Below are 27715 nucleotides of genomic sequence, written 5' to 3'. Positions count from 1 at the left end.
CTTACACCTACAAAGTATCCTTCAGGAATGAAGGGAAAACAAGATATTCTCAGATGAAAGAGAACTAGGAGAATTTGTCACCAGCAGATCTACTCTGAAATAATTAAAGGAAGATTTCTAAACAGAAAGGAAAGGATAAAAGAAGGACTATTGGAACATCGGAAAGGAAGAAGGAAATCAATAAGCAAAAATATGGGTGAATACAATAGGCTTTCCTGCCTCTCTTAAGTTTTCTAAATTGTGTTTTATGATCGAAGCAAAAATTATAACACTGTGTAGTTCTCAATGTATGTCAACGAAAATTTTTTTTTTATAAACCAGAGAAGTGAAAGTACATAAAGGGTGATAAGGTTTATCCCAGAGAAATGAAGACTTCCCTTCATTCAAAAGTCTGTATGTGAATGTTTATGGCAGCTTTATTTGTAAGAGCCAGAAACTCGAAATGACCCAGCTGGTCTTCAAACAAATAAATGGCTGAAAGAACTATGGTATGTCAGTGCCGTGGAAACATTACAAGCTGGACGACTCTTCAGAAAAGTTTGCAAAGTGAGAGAAGCCAAACTCAAAAGGTTACACACTGAATGACTTAATTTATATAACATTCCTTTTTTTAAAAAAGATTTAATTTATTTATTTAAGAAAGAGAGAGACAGAGAGAGAGAATGAGTGGGAGGGAGGGGAGAGAGAGAGGGAGAAGCAGACTCCCCACTGAGGAGGAAGCTCGACTTGGGGCTCGATCCCAGGACCCTGGGATCATGACCTGAGCCGAAGGCAGACGCTTCACCAGCTGAGCCACTCAGGTGCCCCACGTATAACATTTTCATAATGCCAAAATTACAGAAATGGAGAACAGATTAGATGTCGCCAGGGGTTAAGGAGGGGGTCGTGCCGGAAGGAAGGTAGTACAGCCATAAAAGAGCAACATGAGGATTCTGGTCTTGAAGGAAATATCAACCGCTTGGCTGGAATATTGTACTAAACTTTCCCAAGATGTTACCTTCACGGGAAACTGATAAAAAATACAGAGGATTTCTCTGTAGTATTTGCTACAACTGCATATGACTCTACGATTATCTCTAAATGGAAGGAGAGATTAAGAAGTAAAAAGCATTTACATTTTTCTGCTGTTCTCTGGGACTACTGCTTCCTCCAGGAGAATAAGCCCCAGCCAGCCCATTGGAGAATCCAAGATGATGTGGGACAGAGCTGAGTCACCCCGCACGCACTCCAGAAAATCCGTGACTTGACTGCTCACGCGTGAGTGAGCCCGTCCATGATGAACAAATGCAGCCAGGTCAGATCAGCCGTCATATTCATGAGGAATGATTCATGGTTATTGTTTTAAGCTACTAAGCTCTGTGGTGAGTTTTGTGCAGTGATAGTTAAGTAACAGAGAAATTTCACGAAAGACCTGAACAGTGAAAGGAAGCAGCTATCCGAACAGTGAGGGGAAAAAAGTTCTGGCAAGTTCTCTTATCCTTTGTCAGAAAGGCATGTAACATTTTGGAGGCTGGTGTGTCATGAGTGAAGCAGGAAGTGGTGGGAGATGAGGTCCAGCAAGTTGGCAGGGGTCCAATTATGTAGGGCCAGGCCATGAAACTGGACCTTAGTCTGGTGATGTGGGTTTGGTGATCACTCAAAGACTGCTCTGGAAGTCGCTTTGGAAGCCACAGTGAGATCATTTCTTTTTTAACTCCACCAAATACTTAGTTGGGTGCATACTACCAAATGACAGTGTTCCACAAACGTAGTCTCTAATTATTATCACTACATGCCAGGCATTGTGCTAAGGGCTGGGAGACTTAATTATCTGTCTCTGTACATTGGAAAGTATGCTTTGTGGACTTTCCTTCGTGCACTGCCATTTCTTCAGTGTTGGAATAGGGCCCAGCACATAGTAGATGCTCAGTAAATATTTGCAAAATTAATGAGTAAATGAAGGAACCAAAACGCATGTTGTCCTTGTTTACGTGCAGATACCACCTAGTTGGATGGTGTGAGCCACTGACTGCTCTGGAGGGCTTCCCAGGCAATGGAAGCACTTTAATGCACTAATTCATTCAATTCTAAGAGCAGCTCTGTAGGGAAGATGGTATTATTAATTCATTTTAAAATAGAATAAAATCTTGTATGTACAGGCGCACATAGACAATGTATGTAACTTCCTATTCACAGTGTTTGATAATGTAATGTTTATATAAACGGAGATGTTTAATAGGCATGGCAAACTCACTATATCCATCACCGAATTCCACATTGTCTCTACAAACCCTGGTCGCCTTGCAGGCTTGCTCAGCTGGTGGGAACTCCATACTTCCACTTGCTTGAGCTAAAAATCTTGGAATCATCCCCGAGTCTTTCCTTCCTCTCCCTATGTCCAGTCCTAGCGGTGAATCCTGCTGGTTCTGCCTTCTAATTGTAGGCAGATTGTGACCACTTCTCACCCGTTCCTAACTTCCGTCCTGGCTCTGGGCCCCATCCACTCCTTTAAGTCTTATCGTAGCAGCTCCTAACTGGCTTCCCTCCTTCTGCCTTCAGAACCCCGCAGTCTGTTGACCATACTTCAGATTATATTACTTCCATTCAGAACTCTTCAGCTCACGTCTCGTCTCATTCAGGGAAAAAGCCAATGTCTTTGCAGGAAGACCCGCAAGACCTACGCAGTCCCACCTGCACTCGCCACCACCGCCATCCCGGAATTCTCTGGACTTCCGCTGGCCTCCTTCCGCTTCCTTCTGCATGCAGGCATGCCTCTGCTCCAGACCCACTTGTTTCTTTTACCTGGAGCCTCCCCTCCCCCATATATCTACTCTGCTCACCCCCTCCTCTCTTCCAGCCCCTTCTAGGTGTTTGCTCAGATGGCAGTTTCTCTGTGAGAACTTCCCTGATTACCCCACTGAAAATACTCACCACTAGCAATTTTTTTTTTAAAGATTTTATTTATTTATTTGACAGAGAGAGAGAGACAGCCAGCAAGAGAGGGAACACAAGCAGGGGGAGTGGGAGAGGAAGAAGCAGGCTCATAGCGGAGAAGCCTGATGTGGGGCTCGATCCCAGATCGCCGGGATCACGCCCTGAGCCGAAGGCAGACGCTTAACCGCTGTGCCACCCAGGCGCCCCACCACTAGCAATTTCTGTCCACTTTTCCTTGGTTTACTTGCTTTCATGGTCCGTAATACCATAGGCTATATTATCCATGTCCTGTAGGACTTGCTCTTACTGTCTTACTGTCTTCTCGATGACCTGTTAGCCCAGCGAAGGCAGCAACTTCTCCCCGTTTTGTTTATAGCTGTGTCCCTGGTCGGTGCCTGACAGTGCCTGGCACAGGGTAGGCACCCAGGAAATATTTGTCCGATGAATTCAGGATTGATATCAGCTCCTAGACATGCCCATACAATAGCTAAGATTTTCTAGCATTTTTTTAAGGATAGTTTGGTATTTTTTCCGAAAAGGCTAATTAAAAATAAAAGCTAAATACATGACTCTTACTGCTTATGGCTTCTCATCTTCCTTTCCAACGTCCTCACTCCTCAGCTCCCTCCCACATTATAGATCTGGAAAACAGAGAGGAATTGGAGAGAGAAGGAAAGGGGTGCATAACTTTTTGTCTCAGCCTTGGGTGTCCGGACACTGGCCAGCTCTGTACAGACAACCGAAGGGTTTCCCTTGGTGACGAGAACCCTTTGTGGCAGATAATTGAGTCCATGAGAATTTTTAATAATAACGTATTACTTGTTTGGTCATTGCTAAAATATGCATATCTGTGTGTTTACAACTGAAGAACGTATAAAAGGAAGAAAGCCGCAAAATAAGGCTAAAACGGTAGGGAGCGGCCAGTTCTTGCAGGTTCTGGAATGTCTTAAGACTTTGGTTTTTACCCCAGAGGCAGCAGGCAGCCACAGAAATGTTTTAAGCAGTGGATTGATGTGGTCAGATTAAGTTTTTAAAGATCACCCCAGATGCCCTGTGGGAAACGGATTGAAATGCAGCCAGAACGGGAGCAGGGAGTCTCTGAAACTCAGGAGATGGTGACTTGGGTCAGGGTGGCCGTCCCCAGCCAAGCACTAAGGACATTCCAGGCTTAGCTAGAAAGAAAGTACGCGGGACTTGGGGTTGCTGGATTGTGTTAAAAGATGATTTTCCAAAGCAGGTAAAATCATGAAGAATGAACATGTTACACATTCTGCTTTAACTCATTAGTTAAATGAGAGAACAAAGCAGAATATTATGAGCAGTTCAAAGGGTAACCCGGAGGACCCACACCCTTATATACCTGGCAAAGTGAAATGAATGTTGGAAAGGAGGCGAAAACTTGCCTTGTTGGCAGTGGGCAAGGGAAGTCAGTTGAGCCTCTGCTTCATGGGACAAAATTTGCCTCTTCATGGTCTAGAATTATGCTGCATTTCTATGAGTTACCTACAATTTAGATGCAGAATAGCTCCCACAGAATCCGAAACAGATAATCCTACAAGTGCGTGTGCCAAGGAATGCAGTTTTCCATTAAAGCACAGATTTTCCCCAGTAATTACACGTATGAGTGTGTGTGTGTGTGTGTGTGTGTGTGTGTGTGTGAATGAGGGCTGGTGGGGAAGGGTCGAATGTAACCCACAATCTTCTTGCATAAGCAACAGGGCCCTATCTACTGAATGAGTATGTATACTGGAATAGAAACAGGTTAAAAAGCAGGAATAGCCTACTTTTTAAACTTAATGATTTACTAATAGCATTTTCTATGGTATAAATATTATGTGACAATATCATTTTTAATGATAGCAATTTCTAGTTTACAGATATGCCATAATTAATTAAACCAGTCCCCTGGAACGTTGAGAGTGTTTCCAGCTTTTACGTGGAAGAACCTTATTCCCATATGTCTGCATATTTCCTTAATTATTCCCTTAGGGGGGAAGTTCCTAGAAGTGATATTTCCAGGTCAAAGGGTAGGCATAATTCTGCCTCTAGAAAGGGTGTGCTAATTTACCGCACCATCAGCAAAGGATTGGCATAGCTAATTTATTGCCTGTGGATGCTTTTTAAGGCTTTTTAATCCTCTTTGTAAAATTTTATTTTATGATTAATTATCCTGTTCTTGCTGGTCTTTTTTCTTCTCAGTGAATTTAAAATGTACCTTGCTACCCACTGTGCAGTCTCCTCCAAATTAGCATTTCTTTCCTTACAAGGAACGGTATGCGCAAATGATAGGCATGGGATCATGTTGTTTACTCATTAAAATTTTTTTCCCATCACGAAATAAATAATTCTGAACCGGCTCATTATTTTAGGAAGTGGCACTGGTAGCAGCCTACAAGTTACCACTCAAAAATGCCAAAGAACTCTTTGTATAGTCTTCATCTCTCACCTTCTGAAATCCCATAATGATAGTTATTTGTAGGACTGGAAAGTTACCACCACCTTGGTCGCAGAGACCATCCAGGTCAAAGCTCTCACAGGGTGGAAGGAGAATTTTGCAGACCCTGGCAGACGGGACAGAGTGGGGATTATCTGCTGGGCTCATTCCTACCTCCTGTTTTGTCTTCGTTAAAGGCACTTCCTCTCCACCCCCAGATTGCATCGTTTGGCACTATTCTCTGTGGCTGTTGGGCTGTCCTTAGATAGTGGCATTTCCTCAGTCTCCAAGTAATAGAGGAGCCCGAGACTCTAGGGGGCAGCTGGTTACCCTGGCCATCTGTCATGCACCAAAGTGGAGAGCCGGGTGCTCCTGGGGAAGTGACGGGTCAGCCCCAGGTCGGTGACTGCATATGCCCGCAGGAACCCAGCTCGTCAGGGTGTGTCTTAGCTGCAGCCATAGCTAATTGAGAGCAAGAGGCTGAAGGTTAGCAAGACAAGGAAGGCCAAGAAAAACTGAAGATACTTCTAATGTAGTTAGAGATACTTTGCATGTTTGGGTTTCTGGACTTCGGTCAAGGATATGGAATACTTTGTCGCTTAAAGAGAGAGCGTGTGAAATTCTTTTAAAAGCAAGCACTTCACACAAACTAGGCTAGGAAACCTTCGAGTCCTAGCCTGGGATGTTAAGACCCCAGTTGCAGACATACTCCATTAAAAGCCATCCCTGGAGATGAAGGCTTGGTGCCAGAGACTTTAACATTACAAATGCAAATGTCACTCTGAAATAGCTAAGCCATAAAGTTGTCGTCCAGATGAAAGAGCATATGGTTACAACGAAATGTCTCTTTTTAGATTGTGATAAGCTTGAAAATAAACTTCTTACAGACGGCTCGACCCTCGGCATACATGTATGCCTCTCTAGGAGTCCAGCTTTTCTGGGAAACTCCCAGGGTCGTGAGTAGCTTGTTCTCCAGAGCAGGGCAAACCAAAGATGAAATCCCGGCTTTCTTCTGCCAGCTTCATGGCCTCGAGTAATACTTAGCGAGTAACCTTCCTGAGGTTGTGTGTCCTTATACAATGGGCACAGTGCCCCACCTGCTCCACAGGGCTATGGGGGAGGGGGTTCATTGAAAGAAAAGAACGCACAAAAAAGGCTCCCCTGGGCACTCTGCAGTGGAAAGGTTCAGCCGGTGCTCGGTGTTGATGTTAACAACCTGGATGAGAGGAACATTTGGTTTGTTTCGGAGAGTAGGTAAAAATAAGGTTAGCCTGTGAGCAGTGAGGCTAATTTAGCAGTGTGTGGCTGGGGTCTGTCTTGGCAGTTGGGGAGAATGCTTTGAGAAGAGCCAAACTGATGAGAGAAAGGGGATGTTGGCAAAATGGAAAATCTACCTTTTCTTCCAAAGTGCACCTTGACTTCATAGAAGAAGCTAATGATCAAAAGCGAACTATATCCCAAGGCTGGGGTGGGATGCTGTGTTGGTGCATGCGAGACCACCCTTTAGGGCAGTATCCGAATTGATTGCAGAGGAGTAAATCCCAGGCAGTGGACAGGACGCAGAAGTGTGGTGGAGCGTGCAGAAAAAGTATCAGGTCAACATTTTAATATAATTTTAGGTAAGTAAAATTTGGGCTTGTAGGAAGATGGGGAATATCTAGGGGTTCTTACCTGGGCTATATTTCTCCCTCATTTTCTCTCATGAGGGTCATGTCTCAACAGTTGAGAAATATTGCCATAGACCAGAGGTTGGCAAACTACAGCCTGGCCTGCTGCCTGCTTTTTTTAAATAAAGTTTTATTGGAGGATAACCACAGCGTTCATTTATACATATTCTCTGGCTACCTTTGTGCTACCACTGCAGAGCGCAGTAGCTCCAGCAAAGACCTATGAACATCAAAGACCAAAATGGTTACCCCCTGGCCCCTTACAGAAGAAGTTTGTTGACACTTGCAATGGACCATAGAGACCCACGTGCTCATATACCTTACATAGGCTTTCTGATTTTTCTTGAGTGTACATGGAGGCAGTACATAATTTCCAATTAACAGAAATGTAACCAAAATTTGCTTTCTGTCATCTTTATCACTCCACGCATTCTCCAGAAGTGTAATTTGTGACTCTGTTGTTCAGCCCATTGTCACGGACTGCTGATAAAATTAGGAACTCAAAACGAATACTTGCTTCTTTCAGCTGCTTTTTTGGCACTGGGAATCTTGGTGAATTTACCAGAGTGTTCTTTGTTAGGAGAAGAAGGTAGTAAAAGTGTCAGCAATTTGAAACCAGAGCTAAGCAGTTATTAAGGGTATCCAATTTTAAAGAAAGACAATGGAAAAAGCAGTACAAATCATATAGGGGTTGGTGACAATTTAAGGCTGAAAATTAGATGTAATAAAGCCACCACCAATAGCTAGCAAGTGCAACTGAAAAAAATTGTCATGTAACTGCTAAATCTGGTGTCTCTCCACCCAGGTTGTCAGAACTGTGTGATGTGCTTATCTTTTTAGCTTCAGCAGTGGCTCATGCGGATTAACTTGTCCAAATCCAGGACTTTGAAGATATTCACAAAGCTTCATATTTTTCAAATGTGCAATCTTAGATCAGTGTACACTCGTCTCTAGGAGTGGTTCTGATTGTCCCCAAGGGGACATTTGGCAATGTCTGGAGATAATTCTGACTGTCAGCTGGTAGGGGGAGTGTGCTGCTGGCATTCAGCTGGCAAAGGCCAGAGATGCTACTAAATATTGGGCAACGTGCAGGACACCCCACCCCCATGACACTACGAAAAATCACCTTGCCTAAAATGTCACTAGTCCTGAGATTGTAGAACTTTGATGCGTGGGAGGTGAGCTAGCTCAAGATGAAATTTATTCTGTCATCAAATTCTCTAACAGTATATTTTTCATTAGGATTATCTATTCTTTATGTCTAACGAGAACTACACTTAGCTATTATCCTTGGAATGAAAGTTTCCTCTTTTAAATAGAAAAAAACATTTAGTTAAAAAATCAGTTGACAGAGGAGTGCCTGGGTGGCTCAGTCGTTAAGCGTCTGCCTTCGGCTCAGGGCATGATCCCAGGGTTCTGGGATCGAGCCCCGCATCGGGCTCCCTGCTCCGCTGGGAGCCTGCTTCTTCCTCTCCCACTCTCCCTGCTTGTGTTCCCTCTCTCACTGGTTGTCTCTCTCTCTGTCAAATAAATAAATAAAATCTTTAAAAAAAAATCAATTGACAGCAAAACGTTAACTAAAAAATACTACAGATGGTAAGTCGATGTGTTATATAAAATACGGAGGAGATGATTGAGTGAATTAATTTTAAAGAATAAAAAACTGCTGTAAACTCTTGAGTGGGATTGTTCTCAAATTGTCATATTTTTAACAAAGTCTGTGTTACTCTGACGAGTCGCCCATTACCATGTTCGGGGAGTCCTGTTTCATTCTTTGAAGAGTACTAAGATATTTAGGGTAAGTTTTTCATCCTCAGGTACTAGGTGGCTCTCCCAGAATTCTTAGGACAGAGAGTGTCCAGCCGTGAAGTTGAGAGAGTTCACTGGAGCTCAATAGATTTATTTCTGCTTCTTTATCTCTCTTCTACTCATGACAGCATCTCACACTGCTCAACTTCAAAGGCCTCTGTGTGCCACTTGTGAGAAAGCACACATTTCAGAGGCCCTCCTCCTGGAGCATTCGTTGGAGAACTCTTTGTTGGCAGTCCCAAGTGGGAAGCACTGTGTTGTCTGTGTCTTTATGAATATTTATGGCCTGGGTTTGCAAATTACAAATAAAACACCTGGGGAATGTGTTAAAGAGCAAATTTGTCTGGCCCCACCCCAAGAGGTTCTGAGTCAGTAGACCTTGGCTAATCTCTAGGAATCTACATAATTAACAATTATCTTGAGTGATCCTGGACCAGCGCTGAGAATCACTGATGCGTGATGTGTGGCAGAATGAGGAATGGCCTTGATTGCACGATTGCTCCCAACTTTTGCATTATTTTTGTACCGTGTGTTTGTATGTTACAGACATCCTGAGCTACCCTTTCATAAACCAAATTTTGGGTTTTCCTTCTCTCCTGATGAACCAACATGATGTGATCTATTCCATGGTGATGCCCCCACCAGTCGTTGCATGTGAATTTATATAATAGTATTTTTGTGGTTATTTGTATCATTGCACTTTTGCCTTTACTATTTAATAAAACAGAAGAAAAATAAAAAATGAAAAACAAAAATCCCCTAAACCCTCTACAGATGGATCAACAGTGGACATTATTAGGCATGCTGAATTTGAGGAGTCTTTAGCTCGCATTCAACAGCCTTTGGACAGAAGCCAGGAAAAGACTGGTTTGATTGTGAAGAAAATGAACAAGTATAAAAGGAAGTTAGAAATGTTATCATTCAAGAATGAGTCTGAAAGTTGAGGCATAATTAGGAAATGTAAATTATCTTCCTGAATGAAAATAATGTTTTACTACAGTGGATATATTTTTGCATACCTTTAGCATGCTCAATTTCTAAAATATTTTCAGGGCCATGTGCAAAAGAAAGGGGTTGCAGATAGTAGAAAGACAGCCTGTTTCCCGTGCTTTTTATGAGAACAGAGTGACGGTTATTCCCACTGTAATTACAGTCCTCTGGTGGTCAAATTTTCAGGGAGACAGTTGTCTCATCCATTATTCAGACATGAGTAAGGTGTTGGTAGGACTTCTGTGTGTCGACCACAGGATTGGAAATGTTCATTTTCATAGTGGGGTCTCTATCTTGAGAAGGAGTTTATGTGTGAACTCTAACCAATGGCGCTCAAAACGTGGCTTCTTAAAGTTCCTTAGTCCACTGGTTAATTAGACTGTGGTCTGATAGCACCAGAAGGAGAACTGGTGAAGAATGTAGTTAACTGTTAGGCTGTAATTTTAAGATTTTGCTTAAATATCCTTACGTTTTTCCATTTAAAAAAAATTTAAGCATTTTATTTTGAGATAGTTGTGGATTTATATTCAGTTGTAAGAAATATTACACAAAGATCCCGTACCCTTTACCCAGTTTCCCTGGCGATAACATCTACAAAACTATAATGCAACATCATAACCAAGATATTGACATGAATACAGTCAAGATACAGGACAGTTCCATTGCTGCAAGGATCCCTCATGTTCCCCTTCTGTTGACATATCCACTTCCCATCCCTAACCCCTGACAACCACAGATCTGTTTTCTGTTTGTGTAATTTTGTCATTTCAAGAATGCTGTAAATGGGGTCATATAGTATGTAAACTTTTAGGTTTGGCTTCCCCCCCACACTCAGCGTAATTATCTGAAGACTCGTTCAAATTGTTGCAGTATTGATAGTTCAGTTGTTCTTATAGCTAAGTAGTATTCCTTGGTTAGGATGGACCACATTAACCCCTTGAAGAATATGTGGGTGTTTCCAGTTTTGCACTGATACAGATCAAGCTGCTGTGAGCGTTTATGTTCACATTGTGTGTGGGCATTGGGGGGAAGTTTGCATTTCTCTGGGATAGAGCCCAAGAAAGCAATTGTGGGTCATATGTTGCTTGTTTAGTTTTTAAAGAAACTACCCAGCTGTGTTTCAGAGTGCCTATACCATTCCACATTCCGACCAGCAAAGTGTAAGAGACCCAATTTCTCTGCATTCTTTTCAGCATTGGGTGGTGGTATTACTATTATTTTTTTATTTCAGCCAAAATGATGGATGTGTAGTGATATTTCATTGTGGTTTTAATTTACATGTACCTGAGGGCTAATGATGTTTTCTGTGCAGCTTTATCATCTGTGCATTCTCTTTGGTGAAATGTGTGTTCATGGTTTTTTTTTTTTCCCCATCCATTTTGTAATTTGATTGTTTGAGTCTTTACTGTTGAATTTTAAGAGTTCTTTATGTATCCAGATACTAATCCTTTGTCAGATTCGTGGTTTGCGATAATTTCTTCCTAGTCTATAACTCGTCTTTTCATCCTCTTAATAGGGTTTTTCACAAAGCAAAAATTTTAAGTTTTGAGAAGGTACAGTTTGGTAGGTTTTTCTTTTATGGACTGTGCTTTTGGTATGAAGTCTAAGAATTCTTTGTCCAGACCATGATCCCAAACATGGTCTTTTTTTGCCCCCTAAAGTCTTATAGTTTGGTTTTATATTTAAGTCCATTTTGAGTTTATTTTTGTTTAAGATGAATGTTTTAAGTTAAGATGCTTATTTTGCTTTTTTTATTTGATTTTTTCAACTTCAGATATTCAGTTATTCCAGTGTAATTTGCTTGAAAGGCTACCCTTTCTCTGTCAGATTACTTTTCTTTTCTATCTCCATGCTTTTATATATATATTTTTAAATATTTTATTTATTTATTTGACAGAGATAGAGACAGCCAGCGAGAGGGAACACAAGCAGGGGGAGTGGGAGAGGAAGAAGCAGGCTCATAGCAGAAGAGCCTGATGTGGGGCTCGATCCCAGAACGCCGGGATCATGTCCTGAGCCGAAGGCAGACGCTTAACCACTGTGCCACCCAGGCGCCCCCATGCTTTTATATATCTCGATAAGTTCAATGACTATGCAAGATGAAAGCCAGTAGAATTGACTTTAATTGTACTATTTTACTGATACCTCTGGATAGTTAAGAAATAACAATTCTCTTTCATTTTATTTACAGTATTAATTTTTATTAAACAAGACAAAAACAAGCAAAAAAAAAACACCCCTCTTTCTCATGTCGTTAGAAATTCCTTCTGAAATTTATTTAAAATGATATACCTGTGGTATCCTATAGATAGGTAACATATATATTACTGGTGTAGTATAATTTGCTATATATATTGTGTGTACTATTCATATTACTACATTTTTAATATAATAGCTACCTATATTATGTTACAGATGTATACATCTATATTGTATTATATATATTACATACCACATACTTATACTGTATGTAATAGAAATACTATCATTAACTTTGTCCTTCCTTATTGTTGAGGATTTTAGTAGTTTCTATTTATTATTCTTATGAATAATAATACTAGAATTATATTATACATTCAGCAGGAAGAGGCACATGTCTTACCCTCTGTACTCAGAACAAAACTTCATCGTGGAGTGGAGTTCATGTTTTTACCATCCCAAACAAAACGATTAATGAATGTTTAGTTTACTGAGAAGAGAAAAACAGAATCTATTCAGCATTGCAGACAAATAGTAGCAAACTGAATTCCTCATCTACCTGAGAGTTACTAATAAAGTTGTAAAAGGCGTTTTAAATTGAGTATGATTTGAAAGGCCAAATGTTTTATGTGGACTTTTTGTTTCTTCTTACTAGCTCAGAGGTTCTTCAGCTTTATAGTGCATAAAATTTATTTATGGGTTGACTGTACAGAACCACATAAATATGGTACTTAGAGGGTGATTTAAGGATCAGGGAGATGATTGTGATTGAATACTTACCCACCTGTCTGCACTTGAATTCAGAATTCCTCAGTCAGTGTTGGGCTTTTTTTTAAGTATAGATTCTTACTCTTTTAAGTCTCTGCATATTTGTTGCCAGATGCCCTTTAGAGGTCACCAGCAGAGTACAGGAGTGCCACTCAGATCTCTGCTATCAGTGGATATTATCATTAATATACATTCTTATTAATTTTTAGGTTAAAACATCTCATTTTATTTTGCTTTTGGAGAACGTTGTTTTTCATTTACTCTTTGCCCTTTCCTCTCTTTGGTATGATTAATATTTTAGTGTCTAATTTCATTTATATTGGCTATTCCAGTAAAGGTAGCTTTGGTTGCTCTGATCAGAATTCCAGTCAGCCTCACTCAATTAAGAATGATGTTGATGGTGGTGGGTTCTTAGGGACACAGATGATTTGCAAGAATACCAGGAGAAGTCAGCAACAGAAAGATGACAAAGGACTAAAAGGTCTCTTCTGCCTGAAATAGAAATTATCTAGTTCTCTGTACCAGGTTCCACTGCCTAACTATTAGGCCCGTGATTCAACATGGTCGCCAACCTGTTTATAAACTACCAGTGTTGACCTCTCAACTCAGCCTGTGCCTCAGTTTGACAGTAATCTTTGAGTCTCTGGGTTGGGTGTTCTGAGGGAGAATCTGGTTGGTGTTGATCAGTCATTTATTAGCTAGTCTAGTGTCTGGCCCAACTCTTGACCCTCAGTTATGAGGGATGTCACATGACACATAGGGGCCATCTCTTTCTAGGGCTGTCAGTGGAGTCTTCAGCATATATTGGGCCCATGGCTTCCATATTTAATTGCATTTGAAATAAGAGCGTGTGCCATGAATGCCTATATTATTTGTGCTGATTGGGAATTTAATCTCTGGGACTTTTTCTGAAATGTTGCTACTGTTATTGAAATGTTAAGAAATTTGCCTTCAAATATTCGTTTTCATTTGATTCCAGTAATTGAAGGACATTATACACCTGTTGTGGAAACAGTTTTGGGTTTTAAAATTTTATTTTCCCGAAGTAGCATCATGCTTATGGCTTATGAATACTTTACGGGTGAAAACATCAAAAAGAAAACATTTAAATGCAAATGTCAGTAATACATGAGTCAGTGATGCTGAACTCTGTCTTTGTATTTCCTCCCAGATATATCAGCGATGCTGGCTAGTATTCAAGAAAGCTTCAAGCAAAGGTCCAAAAAGACTGGAGAAATTTTCCGATGAACGTGCTGCATATTTTAGGTGTTATCATAAGGTAAAACTTGATTGTTGTGGCTTTCTAGAACTCTGTTCACAAATAGGTAAGCTGAGTTCATTGAGTCTGAAAACCTGTCTGGATCGTTTAACAAAAGTACGAATAATTCTTTTTCCAAGGACAAAACATCTCTAAATTACTATCTTTTTTACTATCTAAATTACTAATTGTTTAAAATAATGGACTACTGTAAAGTTACTCTTCTGATTTCCTACTATTTGTTGTTGTTTTTCCAATCTCAAGTGTAGGATTTACCATGCTGTCTTTGAATTTTCAAGTTTCGTAATAAACCCAACTGCCAACGTTGAAGCCCCTTGAGAGTAAAGATGAGGTCTCCATGTACCTAGCACATCTAGGGCCTGATGCAAATTAGATCCTCATTCAGTGCTTGGAATGTGGGGTGAGGATGAGGGGAGGAACCTAGAAAACGGGTGAATGGTGAAGGAGGAGGAAGTTCCACTCATTAGTTTATTTATTTTAAGCTTGATGTCTAAATTTAATTCAGACTTGCAGTTTGAATCGTGGTAGTCTGTTTCCTCACTAAAAATAGTAATTGTGTATTAAAATACATCCTCTGGCAGTAGAAAATGAAGAAAAATACAAGGCATACTTGGATTTACAAATTAGCCATGTCTTTCCCTCTACAGGGCAATGTTTTTCATGGCCCTTGTTAATGGGCAGGTTATGTCTTTTTTCTTTTCATGAAATTAGGTAACAAATGCATGGTTAACTTCTTTTTCCCCCAAGGTGCTGGTGATTTCCGTTTTGGGAAAATACTACTCTTGTCTGTGGAGGAATTATGTTTATTTTTACGACGGAACATTTTAATTGTTTCAGTTTTCTATCTTGAGATTCTGATCCTCACTTGGTGAGATTTTATCAGGAGTGGGGCTACTTGCCATTTAAAATTTTATGTGAAACCGGTAGATTCATTAGCAGAGAAATTTGGCTAGGTGATGGAAAGTGAATAATCTTTCCTTTTTATGCACATTCTCCACAGGTGGTGACTTTATGACTTCTTATTAAGGGCCTGTGTTGACACCTTGGTTTATCCAATAATGAAAAGCAGTAGGGCAAGCTGTAATCCTTTGCAATTTAGGGAAATAAAGCATATGCCATGCTTTATAGGCACATCTGCGCATACGTAAGGGAAGAAAAAGCACTAAGCAAGACTTTGAGATAAGTAGGGAAGGCAGTCAAGAGTCGTATCTTCCATGTGTACTATTTCCCCACCATCTCATCATGAAGTTCCATATTCCAAGGTCAGCTTCCTTCCCTGCCTACCTTTAACGTTAAAGGAGAAACCAAGGAAACCTCTTCAGGAGTCTAGAATTTGCTCCACCATTTCTCTTCCATGTGCCCCGTATTTCCACTGTGCAGATAAGGGTGTTTGTCCTCAGGCTAGAGCTGTTGGGTTGCCAATCTATTAGATAGGATCTGCGCTCCATGAAGCCAGTGATAGCTTACCTTTCAGCCCTTGCAGATAATCTTGAGCCAATCTCTGTATTTCTATAATACCTGAGATTCCTGGTGTCCAGACGTTTTAGACCAGGTGTATTATGTCCCAGTTACCCCACACGTACCCAGTATCTTTGCTACTAGTAAGATGGTGAACAATGATACGGGAATAGCTTGCTTCGTATTTACTTGAGAGGGCTTGCCTTAAAAGGGAGCTCAAAATGCCCAAGGGGGTGTTTGGTTTATCTGTAGGACAAAAGGAGAGTCTTTCCTAGTTTTCTGTTCCTTAACTGACATTGATTCCTTCCCTCCACCTCTCAGGTCCATCAATCCTGGTGACCAGATTTCCTACCCTGATTATTTTCTTCGTGGTTCTTTATTGCCTTCTCATTATAATTAACAAGGTCATCTAGAGGCTTCATCTTCTAGGTGGCCAGAAGTTGTGGTCTGCATCAGCTCTCTCTTGAGAACCTCAGCCAGTCTGTAACTTTACAATTCACCATCTGCCACCATATGGGGCATGATTGTGTCGCCCCAAAATTCATGTGTTGAAACCTAACCTCCAATGTGATGACATTTGGAGATGGGTCCTTTGGGAGGTAGTTAAGTCATGAGGGTGGAGCCCTCATGACTGGAATTAGTGCGCTTAGAAAAGAGATCCCAGGGGAGCTCCCTCCTTCCTACCTCCATGTGAAGACACAGCCATCTGTGAACCAGGAAGTGGAGCCTCACCACACACTGAATCTGCCAGTGCCTCTGCCTGGGCTTCCCAGCCTCCAGAACTGTGAGAAACAAATTTCTGTTGTTTATAAGCCACCCGATCTGTGGTGATTTGTTACAACAGCTCACACGGACTAAGACACCATCAGACTCTTGTCCTGTCTAGTCATTGTGTGTGACTGCTAATGTGGATCAGTCCTTTCTTGTTTTGGTAGAGTTCCAGATAGAGCCCAGAAATCCCTAATTCCTCACAATCCCCTGTACCTAATATAGAAAAATAAAGAGGGGCGCCTTGGTGGCACAGCGGTTAAGCGTCTGCCTTCAGCTCAGGGCGTGATCCCGGCGTTCTGGGATCGAGCCCCACATCAGGCTCCTCTGCTATGAGCCTGCTTCTTCCTCTCCCACTCCCCCTGCTTGTGTTCCCTCTCTCACTGGCTGTCTCTATCTCTGTCGAATAAATAAATAAAATCTTTAAAAAATAAAAAAATAAAAAAATAAAGAAATAGGCTATGCTTTGCTTACAGACCTTCCCATACCTAAGAGAAGAAAGAAGACAGGTGAGGCAAAGTCTATAGGAACTCCCAAATCCAGGCTGTCACCAAGTGGTGTTGGCTCTATGTTCAATGTGCATAGAGACTCCAGACATTCTCACAACCTCTGTTGCTACCACTGTGGTCCCAGCCACTGGGCTGCCTAACGCCCAGCCCTCTAGAGTCTATTCAAAACACTCATAGCACATCATGGTACTCCATGCAAAACCCTCAGCCAAGTCTTTTTTTTTTTTTTTAAGATTTTATTTATTTATTTGACAGAGATAGAGACAGCCAGCGAGAGAGGGAACACAAGCAGGGGGAGTGGGAGAGGAAGAAGCAGGCTCATAGCGGAGGAGCCTGATGTGGGGCTCGATCCCGGAACGCCGGGATCACGCCCTGAGCCGAAGGCAGACGCTTTCACCGCTGTGCCACCCAGGCGCCCTCAGCCAAGTCTTTATAATGGCCTACACAGTCATGTGATTTGACCCCTTGTCCCCTATTTCACCTCATCTGCCCAGTTCCCCCATCCCACTTTACTGTGCTGCAGGCGCCCTGGGCTCTTTGCTTTCCTGAGAGCACTGTGTGTGGTGTTTCCTTTTCTGGAATGCTCTCCCCACAAATATCCATGTAGCGCATTTCCCTATGTTGTTCTGGTCATTGCTCAGATTCCTCCTCTAAGAGAGTCTGTTCCTTGATCTCTTATTTAAAATAGAATCCTTTGATACACCCTGCGCATCTCTATTTTTCTCTTCAGCACTTATCACTACATGTATATTTGTTTGGTTATTTCTTACTGTCGTCCCCACACCACCATAAAATAAGGTCCACAAGAGCAGGTTTTGTGTTTATTTGTTTGGTGGGGGGCGGGGAGGCATGGTTCACTATTAGTGATCATTGCTTAATACATAGTAGACATATTTTAAACTATTGGTTGAGAAGCAATATTATCAATAGAGTACATACAAATGTCTTTGTGTCATGCTTTTATTTAGCTTACCAAAAGAAATCTGTCTTTGAGACACCTGAAGCCAGGAAAAGGAATCTTGATTTGAAGGATATGAGGTGGATAGTGATGGGGGTAGAAAAAGCCGGGGATTGGAAGTTTTAGGAGGACAGACTCAAATGTAAAACCAAAGTGGATTGTAATGATCCCCCCTTGAATGTGAACCAAGTAAGGGAAGATTGAGGACAAACTTGTCCTATTTCAGACTTCTACCGCTGGCTTTGGAATTTAATATGTAAATCTTTGGGGACTGTGGTAAGCCACATTCTCTTTCATCTATAATAATCATTAACCAAAGTTCAAAGCATTAGAATGGAAGAATTATCTACATTAAGCCTCCAAGCCCTTGATGAGTTCCTGTAGCCATTCATCCTCCTTACTCTCTCAGATCTGATACATTTAGTATTAATCTCTTGGGGGCATATAAAAAGCCAGAATAACTCTGCGATATGCATTTTTTATCTAAATACTGTGTAATTTATGAATCTTGATCATAAAATACTGGGGTTATAAGTAGCACACCGTGACCAGATTTCAGAATTTCTTCGAATATAAATAAAGCAATTTCTGAAAGAGATGAGGAACTGGCCATTCTGCTATTTGATCAATACAGAGGTGGTGCGGCGTATGTAGCCACATCCCTCCTGCAGGAAATCTAGCATTTATGAGACCACAGCGCCTCTTTCTTAGAGATATTAGTAAGAAAAAAATTGCCACTTTTGCATATCGGATTCCTATAAGAAGTTATTAAACAGGAAATTGACTGCAGAATTTTAAAACTTGGTGCCTTCCTCACTGAAGATGTAGCTAACGATGATCGCCTGAAAAAAAATTGGAAAATAAATATATGAATAATGCGCATACAGAGCAATTCATTTTTCATTTTTTTACCTCTTCCATGAAGCTCCCCTCAAGCACCGCAGCTGTCAGAGATGGCTGTGAAATTGATTAACTGTAATTGCAACAATATTAATACTCCAGTGACTTTAAATATAGTTCCCGACCTTCTTGGTAAAGGCAAGTTCACTGTTTTCATTCAGGAAATCAAAGTGCCTCACCCCAACCAGAAGGGGTTGAGCGTTTCTATGAATAATTTTACTTTTTCAAGATGAATAACAACTGGAAGGCAATCAAAGTGGAAAGAAGACCGTCTACTCTTTTTGCGACCAAGCCAAATGGTGGAGTGGGAAGTATGCGCGACCCAGATTTGGGAAACCTTTCTAATCCTGGCCTTGCCGTGGTATGTGTATGATAGGTTACTTCACTTCTTTGTCAGGGTGACCTCTGTTAGAAGTTGAGGCATATTGAACATTTCAAGAGTTTCTGGGAGCAAAAATCGATTCAAATCGTGCAGCACCGGAAGTGGTGGGAGTCCCACACCAGGAGGAGTTGGGGAGGGACTTTAATAGTGAAAAGGAGGAAGCAAAGTAAGGCAGTTATTGATTGGCTGTAGCTTAAAGCCTAGTTGGCTGTGATTGGTTGTCCTTAACATGTTGACTTCATAACCTCGAGGCATGTACAGACAGGCTCAGGATTTGGTTTGCTTCCAGAGGCTCTCAGGGCATGAGAGCCACATCGGTCTGATGGTCTCCTTATTTAATTAATTTAACACCTCCAGGGCAAGTCACATCATGGCTTCTCTGTCATCTCACATTGCTGAGCCTGCAGGAGCAGAAGGACAGTTCTAACCGATTCTCTAATAGAGTGTTTCCCAAAACACATGCCAGAAACTCTGAAAGAGGGGAGTTCCAGGAGGACCAGGGTTCTGTGGTCGAAGAAGTTTGGGAACTGCAACATTTCCATCCATTCTTCAGATTTTTAATCCACTGTAGCTTATCAGAGGCTCTGAGGAGGCCTACAGTTAGGACACCTGAGTAACTTGGAGTCAGTATTTCCAAAACCGATTGGTCCATGGAGCTACCTTTTTTTTTTAAATCATATGTTCCATGAAACAAATAAATTTAATTCTAAGGAAGACAGTTTGGATATGCTGCTTATGTGTGTTACCTTGTTTATTAAATGTCCACTTAGCCTGTTGTTTTTCAACAGCGAGCATCTGGGGGTGGTCATTCCCACTTCACCAGAGTCATAAGGTTCACTTGTGTATCAAATGAATACATGTTCGTGAATGTATCAGAAAAATGGGAGACCCTCTCACTGCAAAGAGTAATCACCGTTATTATTTTTGCCAAAGAGTTATTTGTTCTGTCATTCTGTCCTTCCTAATTGAGTAGGTCACTTTCCATCTCCCAAACCCATTCTTGGTTTCTTGTTCTTGGTTTCTGCAAAAATAGGATTCCAGGTTCTTCACAGTAAACTAACATCCTAAAAGTTATTTCTCTGGAATTTTCACCAGCTTATCACTTTGTGTGTGTGTGTGTGTGTGTGTGTGTGTGTGTGTGTGTGTTAATGTTTTCAGTACTAATGACTCATTCTTGTTTGTTCAGTTTCTCTCTCTTCTAAAACATTTCCTCTTGTGACGTAGCTGTCTGTAATACATCTTTTCAAAATCTTACTGTATGTCATAGCCTCTTTTTTCAATACTCACACACAAGCTTTGGAGTCATTCCCTCTTTGTGCAAGAAACTACCCACCAGACCCTGTTCTGGAAGCTGAATTCACTTATGCCATGAGGACATGCCTCTTCACATCTCAACAGATTAGATTATAGCTTATGACTCGGAAGGTTTCCCGGATGGTAAATGCTTCCATACCCACATTTCTTAGGCAAAGGTAGAGTAGATAGAAGGGGTTAACTGTGGTACCCAAACTACATCTTCCCATTTTAAGTACTCAAGCAGAGAAAAGTCTGTGTCAGTGTGCCAGAGGCTCCTGAAATATGTTCAAAATTGAATTAACTATCTTTCCTACCCAAGCGTGATTCCTTTCTGGAGTTCCATGCCTCAGTGTAAGATTCATCTAGATTCACCCTCTTCCTTATCCCCTCTCCTGTCCAGTCCATCACCATGTTTGCTCATACTCCTGCCTTTGCATGAACACCCTTCCCTCCCTGGTCTAATTGATCCCTCAAAGTCTCTATTGTGTCTTTATCTCCTCATGACTCTTCCTGACTCACCCCAAGTTAGCCTGTCTTCTGGGCCCCTTCTGCCTGGATGCACTGGTTGTATTGAAAGCAGTGATTTATTTTCATGCTGGTGGCAGATTCTGTCTGGTTAGTGCTGACCCCTTAATCATAGGCTTTCTTCCTTGGTGACAGACAGCTGATTTTTAGCTGAACACAAGGCTACCCAAAGAAAAGACCCCTATGTAGTGAGGTATGACCATATGACTAAATCCTGGTCTGAGTGTAAGCAGAGAAGGTGAGATGTCCTTCATTTCTTTCTCTTTCCTGTTGATTAGAAAATGGACATTAGCCATCTTGGCCCACACTATGGGAAAGACCATGGGTTGAGGATGGTAAAGCAACCGGACATGTCCCATACAAGTGTAGAGGGAGATGTCGGGGACTGGTTTGTGCTCCCTGACGCCATATGCCTGGTTCAGGCTACAGTAACAGAATATCATTGACAGGTGACTCATAGAACAGGAATTCACTTCTCGTGGTTCTGGAGATTATAAATCCAAAATCAGGGTGCCAGCATGGTCAGATTCTGGTGAAGGCCCTCTTCTGCGTTTCAGATTGCTGACTTCTTGGCCTGTCTGTATGTGGTGCAAGAGAAGATGGAGCTCTCCGGATTCTCTTTTGTAAAAGCAATGATTCCACTCATGAGGGCTCCATCTTCATGATGGAATCACTTCTACTACCATCACATTGGGCATTGGGTTTCAACACATGAATTTGGGGGGAACACAGATACTCAGCCGATAGTGCCGCAGAACACCAGGTCAGCCCTAGACTGTCTCTGTTTCTCTCCTGTGAGAGGAGTAACTTCTATCGTGTTCAAACCTCATAATCTTGGATTTTCTCTCATGTGCAGCAGAGAACTGATAGGGTTTGCCCTAACCGGGAGAGACAATAGAATACATTGTCCTCATTTCCCAGTGCATGCTGGGTAGGGAACTCTGTTACAAGCAGGAGGCTCCTGCTACGATCCTCTCTGTTGGATTGTGTGCCTGGGGCCCACCGCAGCGTCTGCTACAGTGGCTGCTTTGGATCCCAGGGACACTTAGGGTGCCCAGGAAATGATCTGTGCCCTACTTACACTAGTACCGCATAGTGGCAATGTTAAGAGACCCTTTGGTATATGGAGCATAAAAAGAGCTGTGTGAATTGTGCAAATTCTTGGTCATTGGAAATTACTGCATGGTTTTGTCTTAGAGAGAAGGCTGACTAATAATAAAGACAGCCCTGTCACAGTTGTACAGGTATTGAAATTTTTAAAAATCTGTATAAAATACACACAAGGTTAAAAAAAAATCAAATGATACTGTGCTTACTTCATCTCTCCCCTCTGTTCGTGGGCTGAATGACGTATGTTTAAGTCCTACCCTTGGTGCCTGTGAATATGGCCTTATTTAGAAATCGGGTCTTTGTAGATGTCATCAGTTTAGGATGCGGTTACTGGGTTTGGTGTTCTGTTAAGAAAAGACGCAGACACACCGGGGAAGACGAGGGACAGAGTTTGGAATGATACAGCCTCAAACCAGGGGATGCCAGGGATTGCGGGCCCCTGCCAGAAGCTAGGGGAGAAGCCTGGAACAGATTCTCTCTCAGAGCCTTCAGTAGGAACCACCGCCACTGACCCCTTGACTTGGGGCTTAGGCCTACAGAGAGAAGACCCGTCTGATGCTCAGGAAGCCCGGTTTGTGGTGCTTTGTTATGGTAGCCCGCGGAAGTATTTCTTGACACACGACCTTATATGATGAAGGTCCTGTGCGTCTACCCTTTGCTGTCTCTGCTCCAACTTGCTGGGTTTTCTTCGCCTTCATGGTCTCCAACTCCAGATTATCGCTGCCTCATAGACACCAGAGCCCAGGGGCGCCTGGGTGGCATAGCGGTTAAGCGTCTGCCTTCGGCTCAGGGCGTGATCCCGGCGTTATGGGATCGAGCCCCACATCAGGCTCCTCCGCTATGAGCCTGCTTCTTCCTCTCCCACTCCCCCTGCTTGTGTTCCCTCTCTCGCTGGCTGTCTCTATCTCTGTCGAATAAATAAATAAAAATCTTAATAAATAAAAATCTTTAAGAAAAAAAAAAAAAGGAAAGCAGAGCCCACTGTGTCACGCATTCCACCCTTTCAAGTGACACCGGAAATGCAGATTTTTTTTTGATGAGAACTTCTTTTTTTTTTTTTAAGATTTTATTTATTTATATGACAGAGAGACAGCCAGCGAGAGAGGGAACACAAGCAGGGGGAGTGGGAGAGGAAGAAGCAGGCTCATAGCGGAGGAGCCTGATGCGGGGCTCGATCCCAGAACACCAGGATCACGCCTTGAGCCAAAGGCAGATGCTTAACGACTGAGCCACCCAGGCGCCCCGAGAACTTCTAACATTTAAGTGTATTTGTAAAATAGAGTGTAGACCGAATCAAACGTCTCTCTGAGTTGCACTGACTTGTAGGCTCTCCCACCCGAACTTTTTTTTAATCTTTGAGTTACCTCTTGAATAGTAGATGAAGAAGATAGTGATATCTTGCCGAAGTCCACGTGAGACACTGTACTTAGTAGGTTGACTATTTTAGCATGTATAAACTGCAAACAAAATACTTTGTGATGTCGTAACACTTTGTGATGAATATAGCATCTTGTTTCCTTTCAGTTATTTATATTGGGCATATATATACATATATATATGCGTTGTGATGAAAAGCTTCACCAGCACTATAGCTACAATAGGATTTTCATCAGAGCCACACACATTCATCATGAAATATTATTTTAGTCAAAAACACCCATTAAAACTGTCAAAGATAGATTTATTCTGTATGCCTCCTCTACAAGAATAGAGGAAGACACAGAAAACCAAATCAGAGAGAAAGAATAAGTCTACCAGGTAGTACAACCATGCTTGATTCAAGATGGAAGGTTGTGTCAATCCAAATTGTTACACTTACCATAGTATCCATCCCGGGCATTGGGTCCTGTATCATCTGTGAGTTGCAAAACAAGCTGGTTTCAAAGTGATGCCTCTAAAGGAAATTTTTTTTTGAGGCTTCCTGTCACCCTTAGAATCATATCGAAACCCATTGTCATTACCACAACTAAGGCCTTGAGTGATTCTGCTTCAGCACACATCTCAGACTGTCCCAGGCCACTCATCACCTTGCCGTACTTGTTCCGCCTCAGGACCTTTGCATCTGCTGTTCCTTTGGTCTGCAAAACCTTTCCCATGGTTTCTTCTCTTACTCTATTTTATTTTATTTTTTAAAGATTTCGCTTATTTATTTGACAGAGAGAGCAAGCGAGCACAAGCAGGGGGAGCGGCAGGCAGAGGAGAGGGAGAAGCAGTCTCCCCACTGAGCAGGGAGCCCGATGTGGGGCTTGATCCCAGGACCCTGGGATCATGACCTGAGCCGGAGGCAGACTTAACCGACTGAGCCACCCAGGCACCCTCTTACTTTGGATATTAACTGAAATATTTCCTCAAAAAGGCCTTATTTGAACCCTCTATGCAAGTCTGAGTCACATTTCTTATTAAATTCGTAACACTTATCACTACTGAAAGTATGTCTTTCATTCATTTCTGTGCTTGTTTACTGCTAGTTAACAGTAAGCCCCAGAAGGCCAGGGATCCTGTCTTGTGTGTTCAGATCTGTGTCCTCAGCACCTTTATCAGCATAAGAAGTATAATAAGCATTCGTTAAATGTTGGTTGAATTTGTGGCAGAAGGGAGAATATAGTACACCATGGGTTTTGGGTCAGAAAGTCTGTTCACTACATTTAAATTGTGTCTTAAGTTCCTAATCTACAAAGTGGGAAAAAGATAATAAGACTGGGCTCACAAGGTTATGTGAAGATTTTTTAAAAGTGATGTAAGGCGGGCACTTTATGCTTTGTAAAGCCCTTTGGAATAGATCATAAATAATTTTTTTAAAGATGTGTGCTTTTGGACATACCATTTAAGCTAGAGGTTTTCCTGTGATCATTATAGTAGTTGATATTTATTGAGGGCTTACTTTGTCCCAATACACACTAAACAAAATACTTCAGATATGTTAGTTCAATTCCACAGCAGTTTTATGAGACCGATAGTATTATTATTCCCATTTTACAGATGAGGAAATTCAGGATGAGTGAAGTTGAGGAACATGGGAAGTGACAGAATTAGAGCTGAAGTCTGGGCATTCTGGCTCCAAAGCCCATATTCTTAATACCCATGGTACACTACCTCCCAGAGACAGAGTCTTTGGTTCACATGATAGCTTGTTTAGATGGCCCAGCCTTTAAGTAAATAAAAGAAAGAGCTGTTCTCATTGAAGCACGAATGGAGGTTGGAGTGGGGAAGAGAGATCCCCACATTCATTCTTATCCCACTGGTCCTCATGTTCCCAGAGGGGTTATAGAGATATTCCAAGGAACACATTTGAAAACTATTTGTTTACATTTTTCAACATTACACTTTATTTTGAGATAATTGTAGAGTTACATGGAGTGGTAAGAAATAACATAGAGAAAATGTGTATCCTTTATCCAGTTTTCCCCAGTGGGAACATTTTGCAAATCTGTAATACAGTATCCCAGCTAGGATCCTGACATTAATACAGTGACTGATTTCATTCAGATTTGCCTCGGTTTACCTGTCCTCTTGTGTGGGTACGTGTTTCTTTCTGTGCAATTTTCTCACCTGTGGGCTTCTGTACCCACCACCTTAGTTAAGATACAGAAAGATTCCATCAGCAAAACGATCCCTTGTATTTCCTTTTGTAATTACATCTCACAGGTCCCTACCCCAGTAGGCACTAATAGGTTTTTTATAATTTTTTCTTTTCAAGAATCATGCACTATATAACCTTTTGAGATTGGCTTTCTTCACTTACCATCATTTCCTTGAGATTGATCCAAGTTTTTGTGTGTTATCAATAACCCTTTTTATCGCTAAGCGGTATTCCTTAGTATGGATTACCACAGGTTGTTTATATTCACCGATGGAAGAACATCTGGGTTGTTTCTAGTTTGTTTATTACAAATGGAACTTTTATTTCTCTGGGATAAATTCCCAAGAGTGCAACTGCTAGATCACATGGGGTTGCATCTTTAGTTTTATAAGAAACTGCCAACCTGTGTTACAGAGTTGCTGTGCCATTTTACATTCCCACCAGCGAGGTATGAGTGGTCCAGTTTTTCTGCATCTTTGCGAGCATTTGGTGTTGTCAACCGTTTCTTATTTTAGTCATTCTGATAGTGATATAGCATATTGGTTTTAATTTGTGTTCCCTAATGGCTAACGATGTGGAAAGTATTTTTATACAGTTAACTTGCCATCTGTACATTTTTTCTATGAAATATCTCTTCATGTATTTTGCCAATTTTTAACTATTGAGTTTTGAAGTTTTTAGTTTCTTCTATTTATTTATTTACTTGTTTATTCATTTATTTATTTATTTTTAGGTTTTTAAAAAAAAATATAGTCTAGATACGAGTCCTTTGTCATCTATGTGGTTGCAAATAATTTCTCCCATTCCACAGCTTATCTTTGCATCTTCTTAACAGGGTCTTTTGCAGAACAAAGTTTTAATTTGGGTGATGTCCAGTATTTGAATTTTTACTTTTATAGAATATGCTTTTGGTATCAGATGTAAGAACTCCTTGCCTAGCTTTAGATGTGGAACCTTTTCTCCGTTTGTTTGTTTGTTTTTCCCCAAACATCTTATTATAGTTTTATGTTACACATTTAAGTCCATGAATCATTTTGAATTTAATTTTTGTATAAGATGTCAGAGGTAGGTTGAGTTTTATTCTTTTTACCTATGAATTTCCAATTACTCCAATACCATTTGTTTAAAAAAAAAGTTATTCTTTTCGCATTGAGTTGCTTTTGCACATTTGTCAAAAATCATTTGAGCATATTAGCATGGGTCTGCTCCTGGGTTCTCTATTCTTTTCCATTGAGCCATGTATCTCTCTGCTAATGTCATACCCTCTTGATTACTGTAGATACGTAATAATCTTAAATATTGGATACAATGATGCTTCCACTTATTCTCTTTTCCAAGATTGTTTTAGCTACTCTCATGTCTTTTCCTAAAAGTTTAAATGGAGCTGGTCTATGTCTACAGAAAACCCATGTTAGGATTTTGAGAAGAATTATATTAAACCTATACATCAAATTGTGGGAGAACTGACATCTTTTCTATGTCAAGCCTTTCACTTCCTGAACATGGTATGTCACCCCATTTACTTGAATCTTTTAAAATTTCTTTCATCAGCATTTTGTAATGTTCCACCTCCATATCCTTGTACATGTTTTGTAAAGTTTATACCTGATTATTTTGTTTAATTTGCATTAGGTTTAAAGCCCTTTGATTTAAATACTTAACTTATGTAAACCAGTCATTTTTTGACCTATGACCTGATAAAACAATCACGTAGTTTAAATGACTTTTTTTCTTATCCCACAGTTGACTTTACCATTTGAAATGATTAGTTGTCCTTGCATTTTGGATAGAGTCCCCAGTTTTGGAGGGTTTATGAAAATTTAATCTGCTTACTCTATCACTGTCTATAGTTCGTTTGACTTAGTTATATTGTTAAGAAACACACATATACACATACCAAAATAAGGACAAGACAAATAGAAAATTAGCTACAAAGTTCATTGATTATAAATGCTCTTTCCCTCCATGCATATGTATTTTTATATGAATTTCTTAAAAGCATATCTCTTTAGGACTTGATCTATGTGGAAATACTTGACTATAATTCAAGTGCATACAAACGTTCTCTGTAAATGACATCAAAAGAAAAAAAGTGGGTTTTCTCAAGTTGGTGAAAAATTAGTCAAATGGATTTTGGGTGTGGAAGAAATCACAGAGTGTTGTTGGCCAA

At 41.0% G+C, this 27715-nt stretch overlaps 1 protein-coding gene across 1 annotated transcript in view; it reads left to right on the top strand.

Annotated features, from left to right (window-relative positions):
• The window catches only part of DOK5 (docking protein 5), a 153229-nt gene that overhangs the window by 55826 nt on the left and 69688 nt on the right, over positions 1-27715 (top strand). Inside the window, exon 2 of the mRNA XM_026503767.4 lies at positions 13952-14059. Within this exon, the coding sequence (XP_026359552.1) occupies positions 13952-14059 (108 nt within the window). The remainder of the gene's footprint in view (positions 1-13951; positions 14060-27715) is intronic.

The sequence above is a fragment of the Ursus arctos genome, unplaced genomic scaffold (assembly GCF_023065955.2).
Source record: "Ursus arctos isolate Adak ecotype North America unplaced genomic scaffold, UrsArc2.0 scaffold_16, whole genome shotgun sequence".
In the NCBI taxonomy this organism is placed as follows: domain Eukaryota; kingdom Metazoa; phylum Chordata; class Mammalia; order Carnivora; family Ursidae; genus Ursus; species Ursus arctos.
This window is presented reverse-complemented; position numbering and strand designations above follow the sequence as displayed.